Source organism: Anser anser (assembly GCF_964211835.1).
Source record: "Anser anser genome assembly, chromosome: 9".
Classification (NCBI taxonomy): Eukaryota; Metazoa; Chordata; class Aves; order Anseriformes; family Anatidae; genus Anser; species Anser anser.
In genome coordinates this window covers 5,529,777-5,545,474 of record NC_139729.1, presented here as the reverse complement: position 1 = coordinate 5,545,474, position 15,698 = coordinate 5,529,777, and the positions used below count along the sequence as shown (strand labels likewise).

The 15,698-nt window shown below is 39.4% G+C and overlaps 1 protein-coding gene across 1 annotated transcript; it reads left to right on the top strand.

The window, feature by feature from the left end:
• The first annotated feature begins 7,487 nt into the window (after positions 1-7,487).
• On the top strand, positions 7,488-9,808 carry CCL20 (C-C motif chemokine ligand 20). The gene is given in 6 exon segments (XM_083848784.1): positions 7,488-7,563; positions 7,566-7,666; positions 7,669-7,753; positions 8,006-8,120; positions 8,921-8,998; positions 9,286-9,808. Coding segments are annotated over 6 exon segments (471 nt in total). The 5' UTR covers positions 7,488-7,499; the 3' UTR covers positions 9,314-9,808.
• The last annotated feature ends 5,890 nt before the right edge of the window (positions 9,809-15,698 follow it).

Sequence of the window (15,698 nt, the reverse complement as noted above, 5' to 3'; positions counted from 1 at the left end):
TCTAGGACTTTATTTTACATAGTGGTTACTGTATGTCTGAAGCTGACCTTTTATATCAGCGGTGGCTGTTGCTGGGTGTACTGTGCTCTTTTTCCTCTGCCCCACACACAGTATGTTTCAGCTCTTCCAATGGCTTGAAGCCATCACTGTTTCTAGGAAAAACAGTGGTTTAATGGTATTCATGGATGAGACAGGATAAATGCTCCCAGTGAGAGAAGATGGTTGAATTTTTGTTGTAACTGCAAAGCTATCTTTCACCATCATGTTAAGATTGTCAGTGCGGTTCACAAGTTGGCTTTGAGTTCTTTGCTTCTGAAAAAAAAAAAAATGTGGTTGAGAGAAACATCTCTTTCTGTGGCTAATAAGAGAATTTTGCTCAGTACTTCCTTGATATGAACTACATTACACTTAAGAATGAGAAGATCATTTTCATAAAATACTAAATGCTTTAATAGTTATGGCCTATTTTTCCTATCAGTGCCAACCACAGATCACTCTTGTGAAGCTGTGAGCGCCACATGACCAATGAGCTAGCCAAGGTCCATGGCATGACTTGGGTCCAAAAAGCTGATCAAGCACGTAGTCTGTGGCTATAGAGGCTTGTGCTAACTCTCACTTATTTTTGATAGAAATGCAAAACCTCATTTTTACTTCAGTTCGATAATAGTTCAATAATTGTTCAATGTTGTAATAAAGAAGAAACCATACTTTTAGGAGTTCAGGGAGAGAATAATAGTACCTATTAAGCTTCACCTTTTAGAATTTGGAGGACACTTCAGTCATTCATGAATGTGTGCAATATGCAAATTCCAGCACCAAAAAAAAAATCTCCCGGGAGGATTTCTGCTTAATGGCTGGACCTCGTAACTTTGCCATCACTATTTTTTTGTACAGTTTGGTTCAGTGCACTTTTAACTTGTTTTAGTCTTTGCTCGCTTTCTTCATCTCCAGTTAAGTAACAAAAAGGAAATGAAATATAGGTCAAACAATCTTAATTAAGTTGGTTAATACTTCTAGTGACTAATGGTGACTTGCTGTGGATTGCCAAAGAGAGATGGGAGGAAAAACCTGAGAGGATTTCTAAGTAACTTTCCATGTTGAAATATCTCTTTGGGGAGTGTTCGTTTGTACACTTGATGTGTTTATCCTATGAACCTCCTACTAGTGGCAGTTTTTACCCTGTCGTCATGGATGGACATCTTGTTTCAGAGTAAAAATTTGCATTTTCACAACTTGGGTAAGAAATTTCACCTCCACTCTTATCTATTCCTTCCCCCTCCCCTCAAGGTACATCTCATTGCAGACACTGAGAGAGTTTGAATCATTGCAACTGCCCAAGTAGTGTAAAGTCCTGTGGGAAGAACATTTGTTATGTCTAGACAAGTGCACATAACTAGCCAGATGCTGATGCTTTGTTTAATGTTATATGTCTAATGATATTTGAGAGATACTTAACATAAACCACATATGCATCAGGCTGCTAGCGTTTGATTGAAAGTAAGAGTTCTTTTAAAACAAGTGTCCTGTATTCTTGTAATACTTTGACTCCATGCCAGTTCAGAAGGGTTTGGATAACAGTCACCAAACACTTGCAGTGAAACACATTAGGGAGGCATTTTTTTTCCCAGCAAAGTGTAAATTTTTTGTCCCTTTGAAAAATAATGATTTTTTTTTACATGATCCAAGATTTTCTCTGTGAATAGCTAAGGTTCAGAAAAGGAGTTTTAAGGGTATATGAGGATAAGCAAGACAGTTGTGTTATGCAACAGAATCTGTAAGAGTCAAGGTAGAAGGACCTAGAGCTGTTGTTTCCTTGGAAAAAGAGCAGGACCCTTGGACAGATAAGTCCAACCCAGCTGTTTTGGCAACTACAGTTTAAACCTCCCCTTAGGAAAGTCCCCCATAACATAACTCTGCACTGCTGTAAAGCTATAGTGACTGCAGCACTTGAGAAGGCCAGTGTCCGTGGCTACTCTGCCAATGCTCATATTACAATCAATAAATTATGTTAACTAACATCTATTAAACACAAACATGGTTGTCTTTTTTTTTCCCCTGTTTAGCAATCCAAAACAAGCAGGTGTTACTGGATAGTTTTAAGCTAGTCTTCCAGTAATACATGACAAAATCCCAGTTGTCAAACATGTACTAAGTAGCCCGGAGTGATCAAGTGCTCTAAATGTCAAGTCTGGTTTAGTAAAACCTTCAGTCATTGAGTTCTAGGTCAGCCTCAAACTTTACCATTTCACATTACTTGGTTCTTCCTTATATTTTCTTTTTAGTTTGTTTTGCTTTTTTTTTTTAATGTCGACTTGAGGAAGAAAACACAGAACAGTTGAGGAAAAGATGCTTTACATTTTCTAAAATATTTTCTAATTTTTAGACAAAACTATCATTGTGTTTCACTGGAATTTATGAATACCTTCAGCCCACCTAAAACTTCACTTCTAATTATATTGTGATTTTTTTTCTTGCCTGTCTCTATTCCTGTTTACAAATTGACAAAATCTGGAAAATGTCACACTCTCTCCCTTTCATAATTGCCAAGGCATGACATGCTTTTCTACTTTGAGTTAAATATTTTTAAGTGCAATCACTTATTTGTTAATACCGGAAGGCAACTTGATGTTCAGGCTGTGGATTCAGGTCAGAGGTTCATTTCTCCCACCAGGCATATAATTTCTCTGTAATTGCATCTAACAAATGTCTTTCAACAGTATTTCTATATCTGTTCCTCACAAGGTGCAACATATAATTATTGAAAATTAATTTCCTCCTTCAGAGAGGGATTTTTGTTAATCAGTCATGCAAGTGCTGAAGTGAATGAAATCACTGTATTGCATCACAGTAATGCCAGAGGTATTGAGCAAGTAATGTGTGGAACTTTTATGCTTGGGATTTATTGTACATCTCATCACTGGGGATTATGCAATGACTAAATCCCCTGGTTTGGCCCTGTTCCCTTGAACTGGTGCCTTCTCCTGCACTTTGCTCTGCCCTAAACAACTGGAAATTACAGAAGGGGATTTCCCTTTAGTACTCTTTTTCCCTAGTTGATCAGCTGTGTTGCTATAATTCTTTATTTTCAGCAGTCTGGCCAAGAGCAGTAATATTAATAAAACATCTCTTTGTGAAGAGAGCTTAAAATAATAATAATAAAAAAGGTAATTTTCAATTTAAATAAAAATTGGCAATGTGATTCTCATTGTAGGCAAGAGGTAAAGATATTATTGGCAGTGTCTAACATCAAGGTAGGTAAGAGATTTAAAAAAATAAAGTTGTTTACTATTAGACCTAAACCCATAAAGAAGTCACTATAAACTGTAGTGTATCAATCAGTGATTACAGTGTCCCTCCTCTGTGTCTCTCTTCAGAAGTTAGTGGTATGTTTTAAGCCTTGCATCCACATGACTCTTCTGGGTACTCATAGAACCACATGGCCAAGTATATCACCATTGTGGGTCCCCATTTTCAAAAAATTTCAAGCAGTTTTCCAAATCATGAGCAGTTCTGAATTCTGTGTGTGTATACAGCTTCTCATATGCAGTTTCCCCTGATGTGTCCTCTTCTTTTACAGCTCTAACTGAACTGCTGTACAGCATTACTACCTAGTTTGTGTTAGTTCATCTCTTAAAATATATACAGTAGGGGTGAGGCCTGTTCTCCAACTTTGACCTCTGGAACAAAAGCAGGGCAGTTTTAAGAGAGGCTGAAAACTTTGTGGATCCATGCTTTGGCATTTTGTCTTACTGCAAGCATATCAACAGGGAGGGAGAGCTGGGATGTGATAGGGGCTAATGAGGGAGCAAGAAGAGGAAGGGAAGCTTTTCAACTTGTAACAAAGGAAGTGTCAGAAGAGACAAGAAACTAAAAAGAAATAGTTAGTCATGACAGAAATGTCAAGTGGGAAAACTAATAATAATATTATGGGCTTGACTGTGGCTTGGGGAGGAACCCAAATTTTAAAGATCATGATCAGGGCAGTATTGTGTCCAGTTAAGTTTGGAACATCTCCAAGGCTATTCAAACTGGGCTTTCACATCCCCTCTGGGCCCTGTCCCAGTGCTTCACCACCATTGCTGTGAAGAGAATTTTTCAGTGTCTGATGCAAATTTTCCTTCTCACAACTTGTGGCTGTTGCTTCTTCTGCTTTTTTCCATGCCTTTCTGAGGAGACTTTGGGTAAAGGCCTACCCACACAGCCTTGTCGGGGAGCAGCAGCATTCCCCAACATGGCGGTCCTTGCTGAGGCAGCCAGGAGTGCAGTGACCCCAGGGAGCACTGTTGGCCCGCACTCAGTACACAGCCCTTTGCTATAGGGCCTCTTGTGCAGCTCCCCAGTTATCCCAGTACTGGGACATTAAACAATGTTTTGGTCCAGCACTAGCCACCTGCAGCTGGGCCTCCAACAGACCTTTAGCCCTTTGATTGCTGCCTCAGAGCCTGAGGGCCTGGTCTTTCAGCCATGCTGCAGTCACCTGCCAGGTTCCTATAGCCCCAACTGGTCACATAGGTGCTGAGAGAGGCCGAAAGTCTCGTTCGGTTAGGGTGGACAGCAGTCACCCTCCCCTCATCCACTGGGAATCATCACTTTCTTTGAACATGTAAGCACCTCCCCCCCCCCCCCCCCCCCCCATTTTTTCCCTTTTTGTTTGCATTATCAAGTTGTAAAGACAGATAAGATATTCTTGAGAGTTACGTCAGGACTTACCTAGCAACTTTCTCCAGCCATTTGCATTATGGCTTTTGTTGATTTTTAACTATGTGCAAATAAATTGAGGGTACTTTGTACACACTAAGTACAAACAAAGTGAAATTTTCTCCTGAAGCTGAGGCCCTTACAATGGCATTTGTTTTAAATTTTAATCTAATTTCCTAAATCAAATAAACTTTGGCATGAAAGGAGCAGCAGTTGCCTGTGACACTAGGCACAACACCAGTGAAGGGCTCTGACAGGAACCAGAGGTGTGATGGAAACTGCCTGAGGGCAGAAGCATCGGGAGAACATTAGATGGACCATGTCATTGCTCTGGTGTCCAAACTGCTTGTGCTTAATCAGGATTAGGCAGGGGTGTCAAAGATCTGGTGAAAAGACTGTGTCCAAAAAGCACTGTTTGGAAAGGAAATACAGCTGTAGAGTCAGAAGGTAGACTTGAGGTGCAAGGCTACTTCCATCTAGGTGATGGTATCAGTAATAACATGTTAAGCTGAAATGGTCTAGGTAATGGTGTCAGAAGCACTGAATTTGAGTGGGGTGGTGGGGGAACAGATTTGGCACAAATGAGGAAAAAGGAATTTGGGGTGAGTTGTTTACTTGGGAAGAGTTTAGGCAGAGGAAGGAGATGCAGGAGCCATGAAAAGGTGGGTTCAAGAAAAGATTAAAAAAACAAAACAACAACAAAAAAAACAACAACCAGGGAATAAGGTAGGAATGAGGTGGAGAAGAAGGAACGGGATGGTCTTATGCCAGGAGGAGTACAGCTGCTTCAAGGCAGTGGTGATGCTGTCCTGTGGTCCTAAGCCCCCAGAGAAAATGGGGGCAGACCCTGAGGACAACCCACTGGACTATCCACCAGGACTGTCTGAAAGGTGACATGGCAGGCTGGACTAAGAAGAAAACTTGTAAGACTTGCTTGGAAACTTGTAAAGAAGGATAGGTTTGTACTTTAACACTCAGTGCAGGAGGAAGAGCAGCAGAACTGCAACTTAATAGTACTTACTAGTTACTCTTTTTAATAATAATTTAATAAAGTAAGAATTATGTATTAATGCTAATGTATTAATACTGTTAATAAGTAATATAATTGCAACTCAGTACTATTTAGTGATACAATTGTGTAGTATTGTGTAGTAATATTGTCTAATAGCAATGTTTTTATTAGCCAAAATGTCAGTTTTCTTTTTTAAGATGTCCTTCCTAATCAATAAATGTTATAGTCCTGATCAGTTATATCTTGAGTATCCAATTTAAAGGGAGAAGAGTTGGACTTAAGGGATAACAAGTATGTTATCAGTAAAGGAGACAAACTGATCTCCTTTTTAGAAGGTTTTGCTAGCATTTTTTTAAACTATTGTTTGCCTAGTACTTTTGATGATTGTGATGCTAGTCTATGGATAAGAATGTGAGGTTACTATCTCAACAATCTTAGAAAATTCTCTTTCCAAAGTAGATGGACACCTTACTAGTATCAATGCTAGAGTGAAATGGGAGGGTGGAAGCGGAGGAATGAGGGTTGATAACCTAATGCCTAATTTTCATATCTTCTTGTTGCTTGACAGAAACTGGGTGGCATGCCTTTCTCCCTTAAAAATAAATAAATAAAAAGAAATCCCAGGCTGTCACTGGACAACCAGTAAAAATCAAAAAAAGAAAAAGAAAAAATGGTGACAGCGGGGAAAAGAGAGAATTGTTCGTTGCTAACCTGTTGCTTCTTAATACCTGTCAGTCTAGAAATAAGTGATCCGTAAATAAGCTACATTTATGGAAAGCAAAAAGTTATCAGCAGTACACAAAGAATAGAGGGTATGTCATTCTGAACAGTTTCTGACCACGTCCTTGAGCTCTAACTTACAAGAAGCTACTTAAAGCTCAGGTTACTCTATAACCACCTGGAGCTGGTAACAGCTCCTGTGTACAGCAGCAGAACAGGACATGGCCTGCAGCCGTCACATTTGTTACACAGGGGTCACTGAATGGTACTGGAAATAGCAGCCTTCAGTAGCAGCTCAAACAGTGCACTTGGTGCGATTACATAATCTCTCTGCATGGGTTTCTTCTGAGCCATGAGAGGCCCTTTTAAGACTGTGTGTGTGTTTTAGCTGAATGTTCAGGAGTAACAATATTTGGGTGCAGTATGGAATGGGGAGCAAACAAGATACAACTGTGGCTTATGAGGCAGCATCAATGCATTTGGAACAGTATAGAGTCTGTTTCTAATGAAATGGTTCAGATGTATAACGAACAGGCAAAAAGCGATGACAGTGAGAAGAAACTCTAGACAAAACCCATTTCCATGAATACTTGGCCCATGTGGGCCCCGCCAGTATTACAATCTACAGCTCGCAAAGCAGTCATCTGGAAAGTCTGATGTTACTGTGTTGGCCAACCAGTAAATACTAATATAGTCTTTTGGCATCATTAAAGATAGTTACCCAGTTTCTAAGAGGATACATTGAAATGAATCTGTCTGGGCTATCTGTCTGTAGGCCCATCTCCCTCTACCCCCACAGTGTGCTTATTAAAATAGAGCACAGCAAAGACACAGCTTCGGTAGGTAACATTCAGTTACCTACATTTGATTTTCCTCATTTCACAACCCACACTCCTACCCCTAAAAATACATGTTTCACCCACAGAACCATTACCTCACAACCTTTTATTTCCTTTTCTTTTTGGCTGAATCTTCTAACCTACTTTAAAAAACAACAAAAAAAAATTTCCCCAGCACGCTGCTATCTCTGGTTATAGCACCAGGAAGGAGCGCTGAGGTTGTATTGGGCATGATGGAATTTGCCGTGGGGAAACCCAATGATGATAGTGGAACCCGCCCGCGTGTGAATTCCCGTGGCTCCCGCTGCGGCTTTATAAGCAGGTGGAGGAGAGGCGAGCTTGGCAGGACAGGCAGGCAGTGAAAGAGCACTCACTTGAGCACAGCTGCTGCTTAGAGTGAAAATGTCTGGCTTCAGCACAAAGAGCTTGGTCCTGGCTTCTCTGCTTGGGCTCCTGTTGCTGCTGCTGTGCAGTACCTCCCAAGGTGAGTGTGCTCGGGCACTCCGCCCTAGGATGCAGTTCTTGGGCTGCTTTGCGCCACGCTAGCCACGCCAGGGTGTGTGTGCTGGCCACGGGATGATGGAGAAGGGGATTAATTCAGCAAAGTACACTACCTAATCCTCCTTCTCTGTTGAAGGGGAGCTGGACAGCTGGGGGGAGGGGGACGGACACTAGACAGCATGGAAATGTGATCCAAATAGGTTTTACTAACTTTTTTTTTTCCCCTTAATTCCAGCACAAAGCAACCAGGACTGCTGTCTGTCTTATACCAAAGCCCGTCTGCCTCGGTGGGCCATTAAGGGTTATACTGAACAGCTCTCCAGTGAAGTCTGCGATATTGATGCGATCATGTAGGTTGCTTTTCAGATGATCCTGTTTTTCTGACTGTCATGTATTAACCTTAGAATGCCTACTGGGGCAGGATCAATGATTTGAATGCTAGAAGTGTGATTTTTCTTTTTCTTTTTCTTTTTTTTTTATTTTCCAAAAGTCACTTTAACTAAATAAAATGCATATAGTGATAGTATAGAAAATATCCAACCAGTAGTTGATAGAGACTACTAACTCATAGGACAACTGTACAATCTACGTAACACATTTGTTTAGGAATCACCTGTGCAGACAAGGATGTGCTTAATCTCCAGCTGAGGGTACCTAGTCAATACACGGTGTTTCCTTGACAAAACTTGTTAACAGACACACAAACTACGTAACATGCAAATTAGACTTTTCTTAATTCACAGAGATCATAATTTTTCCCATGAGGTTTTAGCCCCCCAAATGATCTCTCACCTTAGCATAACAGCAACTGTTTTCTTTAGTCTTAAATGTTATTTCTTGCACCTAGCAAAGTTCTTTGTCTCAATAGTTACAACAAATTGAACATTTCTTGGTGCAAGAAATGGCTCCTGAGACTGAAGCTATTACATTTAAGCTTCATTGGGTTATTATTATTATTATTTTTTTCCGTATAATATCGAAGGGGTTGTGGAGCATCCCAAATTGAACTGGCATTTACAAAAGCAATTTCTATTCTTCGTTATGTAGAGTAACTATGGTGCATGCTTTTGATTAAATGCAGCTTCACAGTACTTACTAGCAGGGATTTCTAATGATTATTTACTGATCTCTATCATTATTTCTTTTCCAGTTTCCACACCTTCAGTGGATTGAAAGCCTGCGTAAACCCTAAGGATGGCTGGGTGAAGAAGCACCTTCTTTTCCTGAGGTAAGAATCTAGAAACTACTAAATTGATGAAAACAGAGCATGTATAAAAGTTCTTCTCTCACATCTCCTGAGGACAGCTGCTGATGGCAATTCCAAACTGATTTTTCTTTCTATCTCCTGTCAGATATGGCTACTCCTTTTTAAGAGTCCTCTCAGGGACAGTCATGTCACATGCCCCTTTTTCTACCTGACCTATTCTCTCAGCAGGTGCTATATCTTGGAGAGAGTAACATGTCTTTAATCTATGTCTGAGGTGATTATTTGTGTTCTCTTGTTCTTTTCAACAGCCACAAGCTAAAGAAGATGTCAATGTGATATGGTTTCCAGCAGGGAACTAAATGCAGTTGTGGCTGAAGAACCACTAGGCTCAACCTCTTGGTTGAGATCGTCGTCTTGTACACTGTTGTGTGCTTACTCACCACCATCTCTGGCTTCTTTGGAACCGTTGAACTTCTTGTTGATTCATATTGCATCGCTGTTTTGCTTGAATTAAGCATTTTGTTAAAGTTTCTATGTTTACTAATGTATTACTAGTATGACATGAGTACTATTTAGTAAAGAGTACCTTAAGCTGTTGTACAGAATATGAATTGTATTAGGTTTATTGCATAGTATTTTTGTGTTGCTCAGCATGTGTAAACCTTTGTAAAGGATATTTATTCTGTTTATTTTGTTACTTCTCTAGCACTTTCTTGTCCCAAAATGTTCCTTTTAACTGTAGTTAGCATTATAATACTTTTTGAACAACTGTTAAAGTCTGCTTGTGGAAAAAATGGAAACTGGTGTTAAAAATAAATGTTAAAAACTGCACTCTGTGTGGTATGTTCGTTTTTGTAATTGAAAAAGGTGACTTTCCCTCAAAATAAATTCCTTTGCTCATGAGCCCCAGCTGAAATGACTACTCAAGTGTATTAACCCCTGATAAAGCCAGTGTCCACCTGGTTGCCTTTGTTTGCCAGGTGGGTAGCTGTGGACTCCATAGGATATAATTCCTTCCTCTTACCCAGATGGCAGCTATATATGAAGCTTTTGCTTAACATGAAGACCTGTTTTTAGCTCGATCTCATCTTAATGAGACTTGAGGGAATTTCTCTTACTGGTTTCTCTGTTTGCTCAGGAGAAGTGTTACACACATTGTTACAGGGCAAGCTTCTAGCTCATCTGCTGACAAGGCTTACGATTATAGTGTCTGCCCTCAACTTAGTCATCTTTAGAGGAGGAATTTGCAGTGCTTTCCTTCCCTTTATGTGTTTCCTCGGGGTGGCTTTTAGCATAATGAGGTTTTCCTGGTGCAGGATCTCTTGGTGGAGGTCTGCAGCCACCAGTGCAGTACAAATGATGCATGATAAAAGTAGTAGGTCTTCGTGCAGTAGGTAGGATGTGAGTGTTGGTGAATCCGGAAAGACTACTCGGCTCTGTAGCTGCTGTTAGATGGCTCGGAGACTTCAGGGATGTGAGCAAGTAGGCTGTGTAGGTGTACTCAGTGTCAGCACCAGAGTTTTGCAGATAAATCTATGCCTTGGCTTTTGGTACCTTTTAGTTGTGGAGATAGAAACATTAATTAAAATTTAATTTAATTTAATTTCTAAATTATTTTTAGTGTCCTTGAGAGAGGAGCTGAGAGATGTTCGGGAATGTAAGGCTGTTGATTCTGCTTTTAAGACTTGCCAGAACTTATGCAATCTGCTTCTGGCCCTGCAAATCTGGGAACCAGTGATTCTCTGTGGTGAAGGTCTGAAGGTGTGAGATTAATTTGCTTAAGTTTCCAACAGGTGGATTCCATGTCCCTTATATTAAGGATATGAGGTAAGAACCTATCACCCTCCCAGAGAAGTAATTAGCATGTTTCCTCGGAATTCCCAGAACTTCTTGACAGGACTGGGGCAAACCACAAAGCTCTGGGGTGGGCTCAAGGAGCATGTGGGCTAAATCATGCACCAGCAAAACAGTACAGACACAATGAATGGATTCGTGTTCAAGACCACCTTGGGTATGGATGTAGGGTGTTTTGAAAGAGTAATGGGATAAGAGGAAAAAAGACTGTTTGGTAGCTGCTAACAGAAAGGTAAATGCAGTGCCTGTCACCGATATGGGTGCCGAGGTTGATCTGGGGAAGAAGAGGGGATGTGGAGTGGGATTGATAGGAAGATGGCTATGGGCAGCGCAATGGTGAAAGACAAACTGCAGAGAGCTGTGGAGATATTAAGAACCATTGCTATATATGAATTTTGTTCAGAAAAGCTCCGAGGCCACACTGGGGAATTCAAAGCAGAGGAGCAAAATAAGAAAGTGAAGTTTGACGTGAAATTCTGTGGGTGGCTCTTAGTAGTCACAAATCGGGGCCATGAGTTTCGTATTGCTTCTGTAACTCCCCTTCCATCGAGTCAGCCATGGCTCTGTCTCCACAAAAACCCAGATGCTTTATCCACAGATCTGTACTGAGTGTGATTTTTTAAAGTTTCTTTCTTTGTAGTTGTACACGTATAGTTGTATAACCAATCTCATTGAAGGAAAAAAAACACCTGGAAATTGGTTCATATGCTCAATAACACTGACGGATGAGGTTGTTAGGCAACTGGTAGGAAGTTCTATGCAAAAACAGCATGTCCTGTCATGAATTTCTGGGGATGCAAGCAGGCTTTATAAGCAAGCATCTCCAAAATGATTAGGTCGGAGGCATATTTTTGTAAGTAGCCTTAAATCACCAGTAAAAGTTCTGACAGCTTTGAAAATGATGACCATTTCTAGGAAGACCTTGAGACTGGCTTCTTTGGTAGGGTTGTTGCATCTGTTCTGCATTTGTGTAGTTAAGTTTGTTTTTCCTTTATATCTTCAGCCCCCCGGCTTGTTTGCATTGCTGAACAATCTGAGGTGCAACATTAGACAGTTGTTTGGAGATTTTTCTCTCCCCTTTATTAAAAAAAAAAAGCATTTTCTCTTGCAAAATGCTAAAAAAGAATTTTATTAGAGCTTGGAAATAATTTGGAGAAAGAGTGTGAGAGCGTTCCCATAAAAGTCTCAGCACAACTTCATACTGCAGTTCCAAACTTAACTGCTTTTGCTGTGTTGAGACCATGTTTCAGTGACTCCTGTACCTGCTGGAGTATTATTATTGACTCTCTGCATTTACATTGCATTACATTCTGTGGTTTTTCCTTAATTCCTTTTTTTCCTTTTTTCTCATGCCATTCCCAGTCAGTACATTATGGTATTTTGTTTGGGATCTTTGTCAGAAAACATTCTCTTCATGTATGGAATCATATTTATTAATTTCCTAATATTTCTTCTCCTACTCCAGCACAAACCAACCGTGACTGCTGCCTTTCTTACACACAGCGAAAAGTGCCTCCTAGGGCTCCTGTCAGTTACACAGAGCAGTTGTCAGAAGAACTGTGAAAATGTAATTACTATAGTGTAAATTATCAGTTTAAAGGAAGTTAGCAGTATTACCACTATTGGTTAGTATAGCCTGATGCGTGACTGACGGGATCTCTTTCGGTTCTGCACTTGGATCTGTTTTTGGCTAGTGGGAAAAAGTATTTAAATATTATACTGTCACATCTGCATATAGTCCTGTGAATTTATCTCAGGGAAAAAATACACATAGAAAATGGCGTGCAACAAGGAATAGCTCTTAGTATGCATTTTTATCTTCTACTGCATATTACGTATTTAAACAAACAGTGGGTGTTAATGAAAGGTAGCAAAGCTGCTGATGACAAAAACAACTTAGTATTGCACGGACAGTGATTTTCTAAGGAATTGTAAGCACTCTGCTGATTTCATCTTGCTGTTAAAATATAAAACCTGTCATATCTCATGTGTTGGGCAAGTACTAACAAGTTACTTGTTGAATTACTATTCTATTGATTGTAGCCTCTAACCATCAGTTGAAGACTCTTTGTTGTTTCTCACCTTTTATTTTTTTCCCCCTACCCTCTACACAAAGTGTGGGTCGAAAAGCACTTGAAAGTCCAAGAGAAATGGGTGAAGTCCTTCTCAGCCTGAGGTATGCATGCTTTCGAGTACATTATCTACTGAAAATTGAGCTTTACTGCCTGTGCTTAGTGACAATGATGCTTTTAGCTCTTCTGTAGCAGTGTTGATAATTGGTCGGTTATTTTCAGTTACCAATGCCAGTGAGCCTGTGTGTTAACTGAACTTGACTTCTAAACAGGAATGCGTTGTTCAGCTGTAATTTTATTGAGAAGTGAGTCAGGGAACCTGTGAACCTAGAAAGGCTTTAGACTTATGAAACTGTCACTTGATTTTAATGGCATACACCCAGCTGGATAAACTCCAAAACAAAACAGATGATCATTTGCTATGTTATGGCTCTGGCAGAGTTATCCCAAATACCGTGCTATAAGCAACATCCTTTCCCAAAATATAAATCATAAAAGCACTTTTTAGCCTTTGGACTAAAAGCAGTCACTGTGTATGGCAAGTTTACCAATCGACTGTAGTTGTACAAATTTACATAAATGCAAAACTAAGTTCTGTCCCTAAGATTTTGTGGTTACACTGTTTTGGTAGAGTTAGTGCATCAGTCCTAACTCTGCTAAAGGTTTTTAAACTGGTGTTTGTTTCTTGTGTGTTATTAATGCAGATAACTTCCAGTCAAAGTTAATGAAGAGCTGCTGGCATTAGATTAAAGTATGGTATACAACAGATATGCTGTGGCTGGTATTACATATTAGGCATGGTGCTAATTAGGCTGTGGCTGCATGGTGCTAATTAGGCTGTGGCTGCTATTACATATTAGCTCAAATAGCTACTGTAAGTCAAACCAGGCACTTAATAATCTTTTGTCAAAAAGAGTTTCTTCTTACAGCATTATTCAAAGATTATGTGATCCTAAATACACAAGTAATGTAATGACAGGTGAAATTCAGAATACTGTATGCTTAAAAAGGAAACATATCACAGGAAATGTAGAATCTAAAATACTATTATTAATTGCTGTTAACAAATTTACAGCAGCATATCCATAATTTTGTTTATATGAATTCAATTTAACTCCCCAAAATAAAATAACAATTTTGTTTGTAAACATCCATGTCTATATTTCCATATTCCAGAAATATTGCTACTCCTAACTTTAAATAGAAAACTCTTATTTTTTTTTTATATTCTTTTTGTTGCAAGGAGACAGTTGATAGTCAGGATTGAGATCCCTTGAAAAAACAGGGATGCTGTATAGAGTGGCCATATAAGGAATTATGCTGGGTATACTTGTATGTATGTGTATACAATGTATGCCCTATATTGGAGGGATTTTTACCTACCGTCACAGCCACACAGCTGTATACACAAAAGTGAGGAAGAGAGGCATTGCAGATGGCAGCTTTCCCTAGACTAATAGTGCCATCAAAGGGATATGAAAATCCAAATAGAAAGCACTACCTTCCTCTCAGAAGAGGTCACTGAAGTAAAGGGGAGTTGAATTTGTATGGCTTCCTATTGTATAGTCTCTTACTTGGGTTCTGCTAAGACTGATTCCTTCCCAATTGTTAATATCAGAGAGCTGTCAAAGGAATGTATGAGATGTAATCACTAGGGTTCACTAAATAGATCATTAATTTCTACACATATAAATTTACTAATATTTCAGTTAGACAAAGAGTTGGGGGTACTATGTTTAGTGAAAGTGTGTACTGAAGTGTATGAAACAGAGCACAAAGTATTTCTTATTTCTGATTCAACCTTTAGGTATGTTAGCAATGCAAGTTGTCTTCTCCTGTGGCCATGAGCCAAGGCAAAACAATTTTATGTGTAGGACAGTCTAGAACAATTTAATTTTCAATTTTACATCCTCCTCCTGTGTTTTCTGGATGGAATACTAATCAAAACATAGATTGTTCTTGAAGGAACACTGCTTGCAAGGGGGTGAACTCTGTACCAAGAATTCATATAGCAAACACTGAAATGACAGTAGGTAACATCATTAGGTATCAAGGAGAGAGGAACATCAGAAATTTGTAAATAGCTCTATACTCATAACTCAGGGAAATAGCAAGGTGCCATGCACTAAACGGTCAGTCTAACTAGAATTGTGTCAGTGGAGATGGGTTCAAGTAATTGGCTCAGTTTACAGTGAAATTGTCAATTACAGTGTCACGATTAAACTAGTAGTTTAATATCCTTGCAGCATCATTGGTCAGGTATGAAGCTAGTGAGAAAACTCTAAACTAGAAAAGTAGGCAAATGGGAATTTGAGAATGATAGATTCAATGTGGCAGCTAAAATCAGAGCTGCAGAGTGGTCAGTCTGGTAACAACTATACACTCAAATGTCATAGTATTTCATGTACGATTAAGCTTTGTTATATAGCTGAATGTAAGGAATACAAAACAAATCTTAATGTAAAATGTCATGCATATGTGAAAAATAATAGTATTTTGGCAGACTGGCTAACTACAGTGATTGCTTTTTTCAGTGTACATTTACTAGAGCTGCTTGAAAAATATGATTGTGTTCCAGTGGGCATTTGAATGTTTCAAATTGTTATGACTAGGAATAAATGGTCAAAATGTCTTCCAGAGACAATGCATATTAAAGATATCTGAGATAACACAAATCTCAGAGATGCTCACTCCATAGCATTGCTCCAAATTGTTACAGGAGTAGGCAAAAACGTTTGGTTAATTTTAAAGTGGGTAGTACTGTATTAATGCCAATTACAATGAATGCATGATAT